Source organism: Hemicordylus capensis, chromosome 2, assembly GCF_027244095.1.
Source record: "Hemicordylus capensis ecotype Gifberg chromosome 2, rHemCap1.1.pri, whole genome shotgun sequence".
In the NCBI taxonomy this organism is placed as follows: Eukaryota; Metazoa; Chordata; class Lepidosauria; order Squamata; family Cordylidae; genus Hemicordylus; species Hemicordylus capensis.
The window spans coordinates 139,446,063-139,465,649 of record NC_069658.1 but is presented as its reverse complement, the minus strand read 5'-3'; the positions used below and the strand labels follow the sequence as shown (position 1 = coordinate 139,465,649).

General features: G+C 42.8%; 1 protein-coding gene across 9 annotated transcripts in view; it reads right to left on the bottom strand.

Annotated features, from left to right (window-relative positions):
- Positions 1–1,300: 1,300 nt before the first annotated feature.
- Positions 1,301–19,587, bottom strand: part of PSD3 (pleckstrin and Sec7 domain containing 3) — a 201,216-nt gene continuing 182,929 nt past the window's right edge. For all 9 annotated transcript variants that reach the window (XM_053290547.1, XM_053290549.1, XM_053290552.1 and 6 more), the window contains 2 exons: positions 19,153–19,296; positions 1,301–13,477 (listed from right to left, as the gene is read on the bottom strand). In XM_053290547.1, coding sequence (XP_053146522.1) covers positions 13,262–13,477; positions 19,153–19,296 — 360 coding nt within the window. In that variant the 3' untranslated portion in view covers positions 1,301–13,261. The remainder of the gene's footprint in view (positions 13,478–19,152; positions 19,297–19,587) is intronic.

The following is a 19,587-nucleotide window of genomic DNA, read 5'->3' as shown; positions in this document are numbered from 1 at the left end:
TTACTATCCTCAATCATGTTTTCTGCATTGTTGTAATCTCATTGCAATAAAGAAAGAAAAAGAAATATAATTTTATGTGTGGTGGCTTCACTTAAAGGAGTGAAGGGTAGAAACACACATTTTATTTCAAAATACATCTCTGAAAATCAATCTAACAAAAATCTATTATTATGCTGAAAATCAATCAATCAATCAATCAATCAATCAATGATTTGGAGTATTAAGCAGTCTGATTCATATTACTGTTAATATTATCATAATATTAATATGAATTTTCATCAACAATGCCTTTTGTGCTCTCACATTCCTTGTTATGGCAATCACCACGTGCAGTCATAATTTTTGAGCAGTGCTTGACAGAAGCAAACTCTGTATCACATGTATACCTCTGAGATCTTATACTTACATCTGATGACATTAATTGTATCATCAGAAGCAGGTGCATACCAGACATAATAGGAACACACTTCTTGCTTTCAGTTTTCCAGTCTCACTCTTTTGGATTTATTGTAGAGCTCAAGAGTCTGCCTTTAAACCTTCTGGAAGTGCACTATTATGCTGTTTTTTCCACTGAAAGTTTTTGTGACTGAGGTTTCCCTATGCCTGCAGCAGCCATCTTCATGTATGAATGAGTAGCACAAGGAGTCACTGAGGTTTCCACTATACAGCTTGGCAAAAAAAAAATGAATCCAGCTTCACCAACTGCATCCTGTGTTGATTCACTATTATTTAATGTCTTACCTAGTAACTTGACTTCTTGGGATAGAAAACATCCTTAGAAATCCTGCTGTGTCATGCATGACCAAAGGGAGGTGATCTGCTATCACATCCACTCATTTCAGAGCAAGCATTTCCAACATTGGATCCTCCGATGTTGTTAGACTACAACTCCCATCATCACTAGCCATGGGGTGGGGGATGATGGGAGTTGTAGTCCATCAGCACTTGAGGACCCAAGGTTGGAAACCCCTGTCATAGATGGAAAAATGTGGCAATCTAACTTTCCCAGTGTGGCCTTGCACTTGGCAAATGTTTATAAACTTCCACTGAGGATTGACAGGGCCCACTGATAGCTCATAATTTAAGAAAACCTGAAACTGACTCTGCAGTGGAGGGTGGGTCACTGATCAATTAGCTGCTTCCTAAATCATGGTGATTTTTATTTTTACTATAGTTATAATTTTTGGGCTTCGTTATAGTACATCAGAGGATGTTCGGTGAAACAAACTAGACAATTTTGCGGTTCTTTGGAAATAGCACTGTAGGGCTAACTTAAATAAGGACCTCCAACTCCAGTCGATGAAATACATTTGGTTTATTTCTTTTCTATTTTTTTGTTTTTGTTTTTACATATACATATATCATATACATATGTGAAATCCTTCACTGGCTTGTTCATTTTCATAAACATAAAAATCCATTCAGAAGGGGCTTTGATGCGCCAAAGCAATATTATTCCAACGTATATATATATTTATATTTAAAAAGTTGTCATAGTCATGAACATGTACACAAGAGAGGGAAAAAAGTCTACAATATCTCACAGCTTGATAACGTCAGGCAAATTATTGTCTGCATACCATAGAGGGATGATTCCAGCAATGGTAAACCAGAGGGAAGTGTATTTATATACAGAAAAATAAAAGCAAATGTAAACAATCTCAAAAATATTATTTCAATGATATAAAAACAATATCCACATAAGTGAGTCCTGCTTCCATATGGAAGAGGAGCTCCATAAGTGCCTTCATTTACTATGAAATTGCCTTTCTAGTACCTGCAAAGAGGGAATCAAGATTTTAAGGGAATTCTGTGGTACCTGTAGAGAATATTGACAAAACAGTTTGGACCCTTTGGCTACTGATGTTGATGAAGTAGGTTGTGTTTTGCCATTTTATGTTCCCATAGGGATAAATTAACTTTGTTGGGCAGAATCCTGGCATAGGTGGCACCAGGCTTCTGTCTGGCAGAACATAATCTACTCTCAACTCTAAGAAGAGACTGATTGGTCAACAGTAACATTGGCCAATGAATAGTTGCTGTGGAAGGATCTTGACCTGTATGCTGGGGAAGGTGTGGGCTGTGGCTCAAGACTGATGTGGACTGGGTAGCTTATGTGCTTAAGGCTTTGATCTGCTATCCAGCCCCGAGTAATGGAAAGGGATGACCAATATTGGTTGTTGCTTAGATTTTAGGTTAGGTAATTCAAAGAGACTATTTTAACAAGAGATTTGCACTGGTTTCTCCCCCCGCCCCCCCCCCCACAGGAATAACTGTTTTGTCTTCCTATTTTGCCTATGACTGATTCCCCAGAGGTTATATAACGTTATGGCTCTCTTCTGTTTAGCAGGGGAAGTGCAACTGTCCCTATTCAGTCCAGCAAAGGATCCCTTCCCAGTGGCTCTTGCTGGTGTCTCTCTTGTGTTTCTTTTTAGACTGTGAGCCTTTTGGGGCCAGGGAACCATTTTCTTTTTCTATCCTTATGTAAACTGCTTTGAGAACTTTTTTTTGTTGAAAAGCGGTATATAGATAATAATAATAATTTTATAAGCTCGTACCAACAAAAAGGTAGGCACACATTATAAACACATTGGTGGGAACCTTGTAGGAGAATATTGGACATCAGTCTCTAGATTAGTGAATCCATTGTTGCTAGGACGGGGGAGAGGGGAGTCCCATCCACTCAAGGCTTGTACCCATAATTCTGTGGGGCTCCAGTGACATGTGGCCAGCCAACATAGTCCTTGGCATCACTCATACCACCAGCCCCTCCACAACATGCTGCCTTTTTCATACCATCCACACTTTTGGTTAACTTTTAACAAAATGCAGCCTATCCTCTTCATGTTGAGAGGAGTTCATAAAGCCACTGGAGATAGGCAACAACCTTTCAAGTGTAATATCCCTCACCATTAAGCATACTTGAGAGAGATACCCTCCTTTTAAACTCAGCATTATTTTGTCTATGGGCCTTAGCGGAACTAAAGTTGAGGGGAAAACTAGAGAAGAAGGGGGAAAGATCTCCTTGTTACACCCTGGCTTGAAGTGTTCTTTCCAGATACACAGCTTGTAAATTGGCTTTCCAGGGTCTCTCCCACTCGACAATGAAGGCCTCACTATTTAGGACATGTACCTTGAACACCTAGAGCAGCCTGGGTCCAGCCTAGCCCTCATGTATAATTTCAGTGGAGAAATTAAGGAAATGTTAATGGTGCTTTACTGAAACAAAACCAGAGAATCCTATCAGTGCAGGATTCTCTACTGATAAAATTTGATCCCATGAATATCTTTATAACTTAAACTTAAATACTACCATGTACACCGCATGGAATTTACATATATGTACTACTCCTGCTAAAACATTACCTAACAGAGCTACTTTAAACTCCCAGGAAAAATGAATATCAGCTTAGGTTTATACAATCAAACTTTACAGGGAAATGTCACTAGCGGGTGACAGAATGAATAACCACCAGGGTTGATTTGATTTAAATCAGATTGATTTAAATCGCTTCACAAAAGGTCTCAGTTTTAATGATTTAAATCACAATTTAAATCACTAGTCAGGAAGATTCTATTTAATCATCACTTTTTAGTAAAAGCACATTCTTGTTGTCTAACATAACCTTAATACATATTCAGGGATAGATGTAGGTTTCATTTTCAGAAGGTAGGTACACATTATAATAGCTGCACACATCTCATATTGCTGTTTCATTCAGACAACCAGGCCTTGCATTTCTTTGTTGCACTCTGCATTTTGCACGCATGCCTGTCTTATCCACAGGTACAGGAACTTCACTGAAATATTCCTAAATGGGGTCTCTTTTAGTGCCTGCTGCCATGATAGATGTTTCCCTGCTACAATGCTGGATATACTTGGAAAATGTTTTCTCAGGACTGCATGAATATGCTCTGTTCACTTTTGGTTTCACTTTCTATTTCCCTCCTCATCCCTTGCATTTATATCCAGACTCCTCCACCATGCTCAGATCTACTCCCCCCCCCAATACTCTATTCATTCACTGGTCTTCTTTAGCCTGATTCAGACATTATACTGTATGAGTGTACAGATGTCTGTACACTTGTACATGTTTATGTGAATGACTGTACCTGGGCTCATTTTAAAAATGAACCTGGAAACAGGCCCTTCAAATGCATATTAGAAATAGGAAATTTATTGCTGTACCTGTGTTCAACATAACATGTGAATGACTGTGCCTGTGTACCTCTGTACTCATTGTACAAGTCAGGGGCGTAACTATAATAGGGCAAGGGGAGACAGTTGTCTGGGGGCCCACTGCCTTGGGGGGGCCCCCAGAGGCAAGTCACATGACTGACTCCTCCAGCCACGCACCCGCCCGTGCTTCCTTCAGTTGCATTCATCCTCCGAAATTGATGTGAGTGTTAAGACCTGGAGCTACCAGAACAGGATGTCTTTCTCTAGTACCATTACATGACTTGCATCCTCCACAATTTACAAAACCTTTTTAAAAATAATTAAGGATTATGTTCTATTGTGGCACATTGTGTGTGTGTGTGTGTGTGTGTGTGTGTGTGTGTGTGTGTGTGTAAATTTTACTATGCTTTTTGTTACCACTATTCAGCCTCATTTAAGATTTCTTCACTTCATGAGCTGAGTGTCAGTAAGGGGGGGGCATTTTAAAATCTTGTCTCTGGGCCCACTCCAACCTTGCTACGCCCCTGGTACAAGTGTTGAAGATAACGTGTGAATGAGTCTAATCATTTTGCACATTTAAAGAGAGAAAGAAGGAGGGACAAGGGCTTGACTGTGTGTGCGCATGCGCGTACGCACATGTGCACACACAGCATCTACACCATCTGCAGAATAGGACTGATCAGGTATGTCATCTCTGATCGCGATATACTGCTTACATATTCATTTAATATAATTAGAAGTTATGATTAAAATCCATAATGATCTCTTTGACCTCAGTTCTTTTTTAATAAATAACTTTAAAAAATCAACATCCAATTTAATTTTTTTAAAAAAATCTGATTTACATTTGTAAAATCCAGGTTTTCTTTAAATCCATTGAGTTTTATCAACCCTGATAGCCACAAAAGATGACAAAGAATAACAACATTATGGAGGCATTTATGTTGATCACTATAAACTCATCCTCAGAGTTACTACCAAAGTAGTCACACTACTACTTCAAGAAATGCAAAGGACATGAAGTGATCTCTTTACGGGACCAAATACTGGAGTATTATGGAGGCTTTTGAATCTTACAGAACTCTGCATCCAGGGAGATTGGAAAACTAACTGCAGGTGTATCTTGAACAGAGATTGTTGCAATCATTTTGGTATTTATTATAAACCAATATTCTAATTGCAGAAAAACTTTGTGTACAAGTAACAATGACTACAGGAAGCAGCATGACACCTTGTCTGTTTTGTATAATTATCAGAAACAAACAATGTGCCAGCGCCCCCCCCCCCCCAATTATGAACCAAAATGGGGGGATTCTTATTCAGACCCCTGCAACAGCTGTATGTAATCAAGCCCAGCATTTGTCAAGCCACAAAGATGCTGCTGAACATATACTGGAGGACTTCTTGCAGAGGAAATTCCAGAGCAATTCATCTGCACTAATTAGGAAGAGACAAACACCCTTGGGGTGGCGGGGGAGGGGGGAGAAAGAACCCTGCAGTTATTTTTCTGCATAGCTGCCAATCAGTGGCTCACATCACTGGTCCACCTAGCTGAGGACCATCTACGCTGGCTGACATGGTCTTCTAAGGTCTCTCCCTAGAGCTCCTTCACAGTTTTGTCACCAAAGACTCTTAACTGGTGGTTGGACCCGGGACCTTCTGCATGCAGCAGGGCATGTGTTCTATCCCTGAGCTACAGGCAGTAATGTGCCAGGTTTAGTCTGGCCATAGTGAGGCCTTGCGTGCAGGGAAGTGGCTTTCTGGGCCATTTCAATAATTCAGACATTCTCCTTCCAAGTCTGCTCCCAAACCCACAGGAGCAGGCCTAAGAAACTGCTGCTAAAAACTTAGTTTCTTAGGATTCTTAATTAATGTTTAATTTCAGTGGCATTCCTGCTATGAACACTGAAGTCATAGGCATACCTCAGTCATGAGAAGTGAATTAACGCTGACACGTAGTGCTCCTGGAAATGCCCTCCAATAATCCTTATATATTGGCCTTACATTAGATATAGAACTGTTTTTCAGTTGCGAATACATCTGACTACCTAACACTACATGCACAAAAGTGCCAGCTGCCTGCTCTAGTTTATACCTATTCACAGGTGGGAAAAACCAAAAGGAAGTACCTGGGAATTATAAGCATCTTGTCCAAAATATTATATACACACTAACTGAAAATACATGCTGCTGGTAGGAGATGAGAGAAATTCCCCACTTGCCAAATTAGTTCTCCCATTTTAGGCAAAAATCCCATATAGTATGATTTGCTAACTTCTATGCTATTTGTTCCCAGACAGAATCTCTTTGTTTATTACCATTTTTAAAAGATAATGGCCAGGTGCCCAAAATAATTTGTCTGAGCCATATCATGAGAGGTGAAAGACCCGACATGGCCCAATCTTGTAGCAATTGTAGAACTATGAATAAAGTTCTGGTTATTATCCTCCTGATACACCCCCTTCTGTGAACCTTTATTCTTGCCCATCTTAATCCAAGTTCAAAATGAAATCCAGAATGTGTGAAATTGTATCACATTTCTAGAATGTTCAATGCGCTTTCTACCTATCCTAATACTCTTTACAACAAGCCAATATGTAGTCCGCATTATCGTGCACCTAATGCACAAACTGAGACCAAGAGCTCACCTACGGGCACCTGCAGTCATATTCAAAACATGGCACAGAGATCCAGATCTCTGCCCAAACTTACAACAGTGTTAGCCAGTCTGGCAGACTGCAGCACAGTGACTGAAGAAAAAGAGGTGCTCATGAAGTTTGGGTCTGCTATGCACCAAACAAAGAAGCCATGGTATTTTGAAAGAGGAAATTAATAAAGCGTGGATTTCCAGGCAGGTCTCCTAGTCTGTTGGAAAATGTGGATTTATTGCCTGTTTGATACCCAGTATGTGCAGTAAAACTGGATTTTAATTGGATTCTCAATCCTCCACCTAGAGTTTCCCCTTAGAATGGATCACAAATGTGGCTCTTAAACAGTCACCAAGAAGTAGAAACTGGCATGGATGGCTGCAGTGTTCTAAAAACAAACTGATCTGTCTTGCAACCTGTTTTCCAGAAACTTCCTAAGGATGTCACTTCTACAGTTAAGGAAGAGAGTATGAGTGAACTCCTGACTCCGTGAACAATGGCTAGACTGCTAATAGTAAAATTGTGCCATCAAGTCGGTGTTGTTGGCCTGTGGTTGCCTTTGGTAGAATACAGGAGGGGTTTACCATTGCCATTCCCCCGTGCAGAATGAGATGATGCCTTTCAGCATCTTCCTATATCGCTGCTGCCCAATATAGTTGTTTCCCATAATCTGGGATACATGCCAGTGGGGATTTGAACCAGCAACTTCTTGCTCACTGGGCAAGTTATTTCCCCACTGTGCCATTAGGTGGCTTAGACTGCTAATAGGCCTTTCTGATAAATCAGGAGTTGGAAAAAGAAAATGATTTTGAATGAAATACAGTTAGCATCTCATTGCAATTTGAAAAGAACTTTGTAGAACTTTGTTTACTGGCAAATTCTTATGAGGAAAACAAACAATGAATTAGAAAACTCTGTATGGACATGTGTTTGTATGTGTGTGCATGTAAGTGGCATTTACAATATCCTTCCAATTGTTTAAGTTTTCTGGAGAGCAGCCTGATTTGTGTGGAACAGTGAGAGCAAAAGCCCATCACAGTTGAAAAGGAAAGTGCATTTGGGCTAGTTTTCTAAATCCGCAGAAGCTACTTGCCCCCAAAGTTTTATGAGGATGCCAGTGCTAGGCATTTGTGGTGTAAAAGGAGGAAACAGCCACTTTTAAAAGCTATCCTGGAGGATTGCCTGGAGACAATTCGGGCATCTCCTAACCTGTACTGGATGTTAGCACTGGAGTTAATCTCATTTCCCTTTGATGCTACACAGGTCTCTGCTACACTGGGTCTATCTGAATTCTCAGTTTAAAACAAACCTGGATATGTGTGACTGAGATTGTGCAAGGCAGCCATGAAAGTGAATGCAGACTGGCTGCAGATGCTACAATCCTTTCTTGTAGAAAGTGGGACTTTTCCAGTGAAAACAGAGCTGGTAGCTTGTTGTTGGTAACCCCAACCTGGGTTGATAACTTGAGACTAAGAGGGTTGGGAGTAGAAAGAGAGAAAATGGCATGGCAGGCAGGGACGTAGTGGGGAGGCTATGCTTTAGAAAGCTGCTGCTGCTTCCAGCCAGAGAAATCACTTAAGGAAGAGGTTTAATTGAAGGCACCCCAGTGGTCTTCACTAGGTAATCTGTAAATGGAAGGATTTAGTTCAGGAATTCTAAAACTGCCAAATCGCATCCAGCCACCAGCACCATCCCTCCCAACCAGAAGGCATTCTGCAAGGACAGAGCGCCCCCCACCCCCAAGCCCAAAGGACTGAGAAGTGATCTGCAGTGCCAAACAACATGCAGTCTAGCTGTTCTGTTACAGATTTATCTTTGTTTTGCCATGGATCTCAGGAGCAGATAATACTGAGAGATTTTAATCTCTCTAGACAGATGAAGAAAGCCTTTGCAAAGTGATGGAGAAAGGCAGCATTCTCTTAAACATGAGAGCCTCACAACCACTAATCCTCACAGAAAGCAAGAAGCCCTCGCCAACCAAAACCAAAACCTGCCTAGTTCTCTTAAATACAGCATCAAGGCTCAGTTACTGAAAAGCACGACACAGAAGTTACTCCAAAGGACCGCCTAATTTCAGCAGGACTTTTGTCAAGTAATTTGGTCAGGGGGCCAGCCAGTGGCCCTACTTCAGCTCTATTCAAAGACGTTGCATGCGACTTATAACTCTGGATGAGGATATGCATTCACAGCAGCATACACTTTCCCCAAGTTCATCAGGGTTTAGTGACTATTGCAGAACAGAGGTACACCTCTTTGTTGGAATATGTCTCCCCATCAGCAGTATGCACAGATCTGCTATGCTGGACCACCAGAGTGAACTACAGCTTGTTTTTCAAACGAACACTAAAGAAGCGTGCGCGCACACACACACACACACTTCTGTCTCACTCTAATGTTATCCAGAACTCGAACCAAAGATGAGGCGATACAGCTGTTCCTCAAGAGCTGGAGTAAACAGGGAGCAGAATTAAGCCCTATCCCAGTGCTGTCTCCAAATGCATGCCTTTGCTTCCTTCTTAAGTGTCTGCCACTTACTCCTATGGGGGAAAGTAAAGCGGTGTACTTGGCCCTCACTAACAGAGATTCCTGCCTGGCAGGCTCACTGCCTCCTCCAGGGCCCTTGCAATTCTCGAGCACTCGAGGGAGTCCACCCATCGGAACAATGTGCATTCTGCGAGTACAGTAATAAATAATTAGAACTACTCTATGCTTATTAAAATAAATACCAACACACACAAAACGCAACTTTCGACTTATTTGCAACGTTGCCATTCACAACAAGGCTCTCCGGGCGAGTGCATTCATTATGGTACACACTGAGCATGAGAGTACACATGGAGCACATTCAAACTTTTAATTGTGCAACTTAAATAGCCATCTTGGGAGCGGTTTCCATTTTGAAGTACCGGGAAATAATCAGCAGAATGCTCCCAGCTGTTACCCAGTTTCTTTAGAGAAGAGCACTGACTACTGGAAGCACAATGGGCTCAGCTGGCATCCTGTGGCCTTTTCAGAGCTTCACAACAAGAGAAGAGGAGAGCTGAATGAACACATGCCTCTGAGGGCTGATTCCGACATATCTTTAGCTATGTGGTAGCTTGGCCCAAGGGGCTGGTTCCTTCTCCCTGCACTAGCAGTACCAACTGCCCATCTCCCAGCTCCTGTTCTAAAGCAAAGATGGCCAATGGAGAGTCTTGGGGACAAATCCAACCCTTACAGGTAGCTGGCACTGGCGTTTACTATAGAACCTGTCCATCAGTGAAGAGGTCATGTTTATACAAACTATACTTCCAGCCAGTGAACCACCGTCTTCAGACCAGAGGGTCCCCAACCCAGAATATAGAGCCATCCCCTCTAGAGGGCATTGCCAAGCCACCGCTAGGAAAAGATACCAATAGGAAGCCTCCTGCTATGCCCCTGCCCTTATCAGTGACCTCCCAGACAAGACTAGAAATAGAGCAGTGTGGCCAAGAGAGGTGGCTCTTTGTCACCCAAAGTGAGTGTCATTCTCAACTGTGAGACTGGGATCAGATCAAGAAAAAGGCAGAAGAAGGTTCACAAAAACCCATGCATAGGACTACACTGCATAGTACTACATATGAGCTGGTCCCTGGATAACATACACCTTGCTTCTATCTCTTCTCCAAGGGATTAATAATCTGGGCTTTGGGTTACTTGGCTGCAACATGGTTCCTATCCAAATCTTCACCACCACCACCACCCCTTTCAGTTGTGATTCTTCGGGGGTGGGGGGTGGGGGAGGGAATATTAGGTTGACTGCTTTGTATTATTAGAGGGAGGGAGGAGGCCACAGCCTCTTGACAATTAATTTGCATTGAATGCTTTAGGATGAACACCATTTCAGAACTTTACATCACAATCACTCCAAGAAAAACTGCTATTCTGGAGTTTGCAAACACCACTCAGTAACACTCAGCAAACAGCTAGAAAGGATAACAGCCAAACAAAACAGAAGGCTCTTGAATAATTCAACTCATTCTTCAACTACACATCTATGGAAAATGCCATTGAAAATCTCAATACAATAGCATTTGCTTTTCACTCTTCTGTAGAAACAGTGATTTTACTCTTTCATTTGATCTATTTAACATTTTCCACATCTCTCCCACCTCTTCCAATCTTTTTAATAGCATCTTCACTTTTTCTTTACCCCAGCCGAGATGGAACAGACATAGCCGTGAAAGCAAGGTCACCCCATCTTTCCAGACAATGGTAATCAGCCCTGTCACTATACTGCCATCTCGCACGTCTCACTATACCTGGACGGCTTGCTGGCTTTTGTGAACCACTCATGAAAAATGAGTTACTGCAGAACAATGAGAGAACCACTGCCTCATAAACGCCATCCTCCTTTGTTCATCCATTCTTGTAACAACAATCAACCTGTCTGCGCTAAAGACTGGCTTGCCCGTTGTGATGCTCAGGACCAATGATTCTCAAAGTGTGGGCAGATCTACCTAGTAAGGGGCAGACAGCAAGGAGTTCCAGTCCCAAGGCAGTCCTTATGCACTTCTGGAATTAAACTGAACCATTGGTCACTCTAATTGTCAATGCCAGGCATACAGACCTTTCATCATATGTAGGGATAAGAGCGATGCTCCTGACTACAATGCACATACAGAGTCTTGGCCAGCATCAGCTTTCAGTTCAGTACCAGAAGTTCAGGCTGTGTGTCACTCTAGCCTTGTTCTTATTTCTATGGCAGGCAGCTGCCAGGGAATACTAGTTGCAGGGAAGCAACAGCAGGAGAGAGGGCATGCCCTCAGCTTTGCCTGTGGGCTTCCCAGAGGCATCTGGTGGGCCACTGTGGGAAACAGGATGCTGGACTAAATGGGCCTTGGGCCCGATTCAGCAGGGCTGTTTTTAATGTACAAATTTATCCCTCTCCAGTTTGTCCTGATTGGATTGGTGGGCAGAGGAACACACAGATCCTGCAAACAATTCAATGGCACATGATGTGCATCCTTATCTTTGAGCTGCCAATTCTGGGGCAATGGAGCAACCTTATATACATTACAAGTGCTTTGATAATCCAGAGTTTGTTGTCCATGGATCCTAATTACACCTTAAGTCAACACTGCTCTGGTTTTTCTTTTTATTTGCTTGACCCTGGGATGAGGCACGATAAGAGTAAGAACTGCAGGATCAAATCACTTCGCAATTCTCAAAGAAGTGTCAAATGTAATGCTGCCCTGTGCTAAGAAAATAAGGTCGATAAAGGAGCATTGGTAACGCTATTCACCTTGTTCTGGGCCCATATTCACTTTGTAGATGGCTGGAAATAAAGAGGTGGTGGGGGCTATGTTTATGATGGGTGATTTTATAGCTGGAGGAATTGGCTGGCCAGCACAGGGTGGCTGGAATGGAGACAGGTTTTTGTTAAAGGAAGAAATAATCCATAATTCTAAATACCAGGTCTCTAGGTCTTAACTTTAGTTAGAGAAGGGAAGTGGGCAACTGTGCTTTCAGGTTTTCCAGCACTGAAAGGAAAACACCCAGTTGCAATAAATTTGATTCTAAAGTGCCTGAACATACTTGAACTTTTGGAAGAGGATCATCATGCCAGTGGAGAAGAAACACACATTAAGGTCTGTAGAGCAAACGTGACTATACACTGTTGAGAACTATACCTGCTAATAAAACAAAGAGATCAATGGTTGAGACCTACAGTTGAATGAAATGAAGAAATAAGACCAGTTTTGGCTGGAACCACTGCTGGTCACCAAAGAACACCATGCTGGCCTTCCTCTACATCCAAAATGCTAACTTTTGGGACTTCATCTTTGTCCTTGATGTCCAACCTTCACTTTCTAGTCCCTTACAGAGTGTGGGCTCAGAGATCACCATAACTGTTCATTCAGTAGTCTAGCTACTGACATGGCTCCCATTATGTGTAGTTAAAGGCTCAGTAGCACTTGGAAATCTTATTTCCCGGCATCAGCATTTTTACTGAGTCCCTCTTGCAGTAAATCAATGCCACCTTGGCAAATGCAAGAATTCATTCACAAAGCTAAATACTCAGTAAGCTTCTGTTTATCCAGTTACTTTCTCTGCTCCCGAAAAGGCAGCAGATGACTTGAGAGATGAAAATTACAAGCCAACGAAAGAAGATAAAAGATGGGGAGAGAGATAAATAGACCATGAAATCTCTCTCTTCCCATTCCTTGTTTCCCCTCTTTTTTCTTATTTTTAAAAAAAGATCAGATCAATTGCTCTATGATAAATTAACTAGGCAAATGCAAGGCAGAAGCCAAAACGTCTCCAACAACCTGTACAGAAACAGCAAAATTTAAAATTTAAAATGTCACTAACACCCCATTCAGGCAGATGTGTTAATTTTGTTTTGTTTTTGCAAAGGACAGGTGATCAAAGCGCGAGCAACATGATGTTCCTCCAGCCTGTCTCAGTTGCCTTAAGTAACCTTCTGCTTGATGCTCGGGGTTTCGGGTCTATAATCCTTCCTCTCGGAGATGTTCCGCTTCACCTTGGCACTGACAGGGGACTCCTGGTTTAATGAAGGGCTTGAGTGGCATTTCTTCAGTCCTGGCCCATCGCTCTCCCCAGTGCTCAGCAACTCCTTGCCACTTCCATCTTTGAGAAGGGACACGTACATTTCATAGCGAGTTTTCTGAAAAGAAAACAAAGGAAAGGGTCAGCCTGGAGTACTTCAGTGGCATATGCAGGAAGTCAAATGAGTCGATTTCACGCCAGACTAGAGGGCCTATTCACTTGCATATTGCAGTAAAGACTATGAACTCCTTGTGGGTGGGGATGTCAGAGTTAATCCTGGAGGAAGGAATGGATGGCTTCTAGAAGTATCTGGGAACCAGGAGCTCCTCCAGAGGGAACTGGAGGAAGATGGCTCCTGCTGTAGTTATAGCTTGTGGCTCTGTGGGCCACAGTTAAAATTGACTTGAAAAAATAAACTGTTGGTTCACTTCCCACGGAGTGGTGTGGTTCCCGAGGGAAACTGGGACAACATATATCTACCAGAGCAAAGTGGTGTGTAGGTAACAAAAGAACTGAGGTCCAAGCTGGCACTGAAATGTCTTCTAAGGTACAATTCAAAGGGCAGGATCCAAACTAAGTTAAGTCCCATTAAAATCAATGCAATGCAAGTTAGCTATGACTAGTTTTGTCTCATTTATTTCAGTGGTCCTTAGTAGCCTCGTGCTTTGGCACTGCCTAAAACAAATAATCTGCACCTTTGTGCAGGTACGGCACAGAGGCCACCGCTCAAAGCACAGCTGCCTCTCGTAGTGGTGGGTGGTACTGCATGCTTCTGGTGGTGGTGGGGCCTCCCTGATGGGAAGCCAAACCCCGTGCCACCCTGGTGGCAGGGGCATGAGGCACAATGGGAGGTGTGTGCAGGGAGCATTGGGAGGGGTATTTCTTCCAAGCACTTTCCCCATAAAGCTCCATAGGAAAAGCACTTGGAGGGACAATCTGTCCCAGTGTTCCCCATGAAGCTTCCTTCCATGCCCCATGTGCTGTCTGAGCCACCATGGTTAGCTTCCCATAAAGGACCACCACCACCACCCCTGCCCACTGCCACACCACAGGAGCACAATATCTACACAAAGGTGCAGATTATTTGGCTTTGGCACTGCTGAAGCACAGACCTAGTGCTTAATCTTCATTAACTTAGTCTGGATCCTTCCCAAAGTGAAAGTGGGTGTTCTTCCTCAGGAGAAACATGGAATTTCTGAGATGTCAAGATAATCTCAATAAGACAAGACACAATTTTCAGTGGAGGGCAGGGAGGTGGGCTTCCACAAAAGCTGTGGGACATCTCACCTTAGGGAGCGTGGCACCCCTGGAAAGGAAGTACAAAGTTCCAGGGAAGGGCAGGATCTAAGACGACTACTACTACTGTCCATAGAAAAGATCTCAATGCTATTTGCATAGAAAAATAAATAAAAGGTGGCTCCCTCTCCCAAAAGGGCTCACATTATAAAAAGGAACCTAAGGTAGACACCAGCAACAGTCACTGGAAGGATGCTGTTGAGCAGGAATAGTTGCTGTCTTCCTGCTAAATAGAAGAGAATCACCAGTTTAAAAGGTGCCTCTTTGTTCAGTTAGCAAAGGTCAGTTAGCTCCGGGATCCTGAGGTAGATGGACAATCCCTCCCTTCACCAGCCAAAACATGGGTCGTTGAATGCCCTTTAGCAGAAGATCCTCATCAGTTCACACTGGATCTGTGGGGGATGAACCTCATCAGTTCACACTCTTGCGCTTGCCAACCTAATGGCTGCATTGTTCTAATGGTGCTTCTCTGTGTGTTGTTTTGCAAGGGGAAGAGAGATGTCTTGTTCTAGTTCACTTTCTAATGACAGAATTAGATGAGTGGCCTGTTCCACAGATCTTTTCACACAGAAGGAAGCTCCATGCAGCTGACCCCATGATCTATGCACCCTCTGCTGTGGAACAGATGGCTGGTGCTGGATTGAAGGGGGAACCACCCAGTTATTAGAATAACCAAGCCTAAATGCAAATCATTCGAAAAACACTGACTTAAAGCAATATTGAACATTTCTTGTGAGGCAAAATGTCCAAGGACTAAATTTCATGAGAAGCTAAAAGGGTTTCAATAAGACCAGCAGAATGGGAATGTGATTATTATTCCTAAAGGCATACAAAATAAATTACTGATAATTTCCTACAGATCTTTGATGGGTGCTACTTATATGACAGGGAAAGGCATTTTTCTTCAGGCTGTGTCGCAAAGCTGTAAAATCCTATTACCATTCTTCACAGTCAGTCTGTAACCTTAATACAGAAAGTCATACTAGCTCTCAACTCAGTCACAAGCAAATACATGTTGGGGAACAGACAAACAGACACACACCCCACAAGGATGAATGCAAGGAGATTACATACTTTATGGATCAGATGGACCTCCCTTTGCTTTTGGATCTGCCAATTCATAGCATCTCTTTGAATTTTGAGAATGCTGATATCACAGATCCTCCAGTCAAAGCTGATGAAAATGTGTCTCTGTGTATGCTTTTATTTTAAAGCTTTGTACTCTGGTTTTTTGTTTGTTTTTTAATCTAAAAGACCCCATATGTCTGATCACAGAGTACTTCTTTCCTAGGGAGTCATTTGACAATTATTTTAATTGCTTTGGGGAATTACACCTTGGTAATTACTGTCAGACTAGGACAGGTCAACTCCTTTGTGATGATTTAGGCAACAAGCTTCAAAGAAGCAGAAGAGCGGGGGAAACAAAGCAGAATCCTGGGTCACCTTAAAGACTGCCACATTGAGGTCATCATTTCTTTAGTTTTAAGGTGCCAACAAGATTAATTGTTGTTGCAGCAACAGAATAGCATGTTGCTATTTAACAATAAATTAAAACTGCTGCCCCCACCCCCTCCCACCCCCGGACAGGATTGAGAATGATTCATGATTGCTTTTTGCCCATACCAGATCTATAGACTCTTATGTACAGTATATCTGATCTGGATGTTGAGTTAAGAGTACTTTTTAAAGGTGGGAGAGAATGCTTAATTTCATATGAAGATTATAGAAAAATCTAAATGCCTAGCTGGCTGTTATCTTTCCTTGAACTCCAGCATATAGAGGGGAAAATGCTGTCATTAGATGTTTGAGGATTCTTCATTAAAGAGCTCAAAATGGCGATCTTGGAGATGCCAAGGACTGAACCTTGGCCCTTCTGGATATCATGCATGCCACTGACTATGGACCCTTTCCCTAAGAAAGTTTTTAAGGTACAAACCCCTGCTTCCCCTTTGGCCAGAAGGACTATAGGAATTAAATAACGCATTAGGCCCAATATAGTGAGCTAGTGGAGACCCAAAGTATTTTTGCAAGCACTGAACTGCTGCCTGTGTTCACTGTCAAGCCTGGCATGCAGTCTTATGGGGCAGTTCTATCTGCAGCTGCACACAATGCCTCTGTGATTAACTCAAATAAGTAGTGATTAACTGGATTTCAGAAAAAGGCTTTTAAGAGATGCAAAATGCACCCTCCGGCCTTCCAGAATAATTTATTTAACAATGTGTCTTCTGACCCATCCCTATTGAATCTGTGTAAATGTTGATGAAGTTCTACCAACTGCCCACACGCTCTTCAAAGGGGAGGGGGGAAACCCATTGTCAAGTTATTTGCGTTCCACAAAAGAGACAGAAAATGTACATTCTCCAAATTCAAAACAAAATTCAGGTAATCATTATTATTCAAATAAAAGAGAACTTGAAGGCCTTTATAAAAGAGTGCAAGAGAAAAAGAAATGGCTATGAATGGGGTTTCCAAATAGCCCTTTGAAGAGCAAGATTCATGCAGTGAAATATCACAAGAAAAATCCACTTTAAAATTAAATGAAGAGAGACAGTCATACACTCGGTATCTATACTTCCAGCAGCGGTGAGGAGACAAATAAATTAAATAGCTAAAGCGTGTCACTCAAAACTAAGGGAACTAGCAAGATGAATATTGATAGTGTTCTGGACTGTTTCATGCTTCATCAGATAATGAATATGCCAGGGAGCTGCAAAAAGAGGAAATGGCGCTACAAATGCTGGGTCATCATACCGTTATTCTACAGCCCTGGGGTTTTCCTGCCTGCACTCTTGTTAATCAAAAGTTTCAGCAACCCACAGCAGCAAGGGAATGCTGGGTATATTCGACTAGACATTATCTGTTCACATGAGACAAGGAGAGGTCCATCAAGCCTGGACAGCACCCTGTGTGGATAAGCCCCAGAATCCTTTGCCACACACCAGAGTTTCTCAGCAGACTACTTTACAGAATGAATTCCCTAAAGATAGAAAGTGTAAAAACCACAGCTGCAGGACAATGGGGCACAGCCTGTTTGGCAAATGAGACACTCGTCAAGTCAGAAACAACCAACAGTGCCAGGCTAGTACATGCTCCAGTATACATGTTGCTCAACCTCATGACTTGGTGCCATTTTGCCTGTACTCTACTGAGCAGTCTACAAGCACCAATGGATGGCAGGTCTGACTCTAAACAGTAGCCGAGCCTGCCGGTCCTCCTGCTGCCCTTGGGGTATGCATGCTGCAGGCCGGCTACCCTTGCTCCAAGACAGGGCTCTTGAGCGGCAGTGTTGCAGCTGTTGGACTACAACTCCCATCATCCCCAGTCACAATGGCCAGTCGCCAGAGATGATGGGAGTTGCAGGCCAATGTCTGCAGGAAGGCCGCAGTTTGAGACTCTTGCTCTAAGAGAGCCTGGATGCAGAAGGCATACACAGGAACTGAACTCAGGAGCTCCAGGGAATCTGCAGGAGATTGGCCTTTCTGCATAAACTCAAACCCCTGGAAGGATACATGAGACATCACTCAGAATTATAAGGCTGAATGAAGACCTGCACGCCAAACCTGAAGAGGTGAACAATAAAGCGTCCTCCTGTCCATGATTTGTGATGGATTTCAGCTTAAACCCTAAGCAGCAGCCCTGGTGGATCAGGCCCAAAGGTCTGACATTCTGTTTCCAATGGCAGCCATATTCATGCTTCCCGGAAAGCCCGCAAGCAGAGCATTAGGGCAACAGCCCTTTTTGTCATTTGTCCCCAGCATCTCCTGTTCAGGGGGAGACTGCCTCTAAAAATGGAGGAACACAAACATATAGGTACATCTTTCTATATGTTAAGATAGGTGCTGCTGGGATCACACAAAGGCGGCTGAAATCCTATGCACACAGTCCCATTGTCCATAGTGCATTGCATAAGAATGCATAGGTTTGGGCCGCGGTCAGTGTTTGCACATCAAAAATGGAAACATTTTTCCATCATGGCGATCCATTGAGTACTAGACAAAGAAAGGATCACTCCCCCCACCTGCCAAGTTACATGACATGCTTCTTTCCATTGCAACTTATTCGCAAGGGCCAAAAACTTGATCAGACGTTAATCTCTGTTTTTTCAAAAGGCATTTTATGAAAGAGAGAATGTGAAACCTCCATATGCAAATTTGAATGCTGATGACTCAGCATATGAGTTTGCTCAGCATAGCCCTGCCTGGATTCTGCTCTTAAGACCGGGAAGTAGTTGGAATGGGAAACGTCACCTAACTCTGCAATGTCGAAGCGCAGTGCAAGGGCCTTTGCTCCTAGCTCCACACACATTCAGCTGTCATAAGTTATTCACATTTAGAACTGGCCAATGCCCAGACAAAACTAAATCCTGCAATTTTGCTTGCAAATGGTGATTAAAATGCCATTACATGATTAATTTGCTTGGCTTCATGGCAAGTCTCTGCTATTTCTGCAGTAGCTGGTCTTTAAGACGTCCCTCAACTGGGACTGATGCCAACATACCTCAAATTCCAGATAATGATCTTTCAGCTTGTAGTCCTCAACTTCCTTGCCTTTAAGTTTCTTATCCGGCGGGTAGGAACGATGCTCAGCAAGCTCAGTGGAGATTTGCTTCAGTTTACTTTCATGCGACTTTAGCTGATCATCCTGCAGAGACAAGAGTACGTGCTGGAATATGAATCTCTAGTGCATTTAGTAAATGTAGGAAAACACACCACCATACAATTCTGTTCACTCATGTGGCCATTCCATCACTGAAGTGTTAATCAGTCACTACCACCATCTCTCCCTGGGTCCTGTTCTCAAATTGGTGTTCAAATACAGAGAAGCGTTACCAGCCAAGAACTTTCTGAATGGCCAATGAGAAGACCTGGTCAACCAGCTATCACCAACCTCAAAGAGATCTGTAGGTAATTGTTGGGCACATGGTGAACTAGT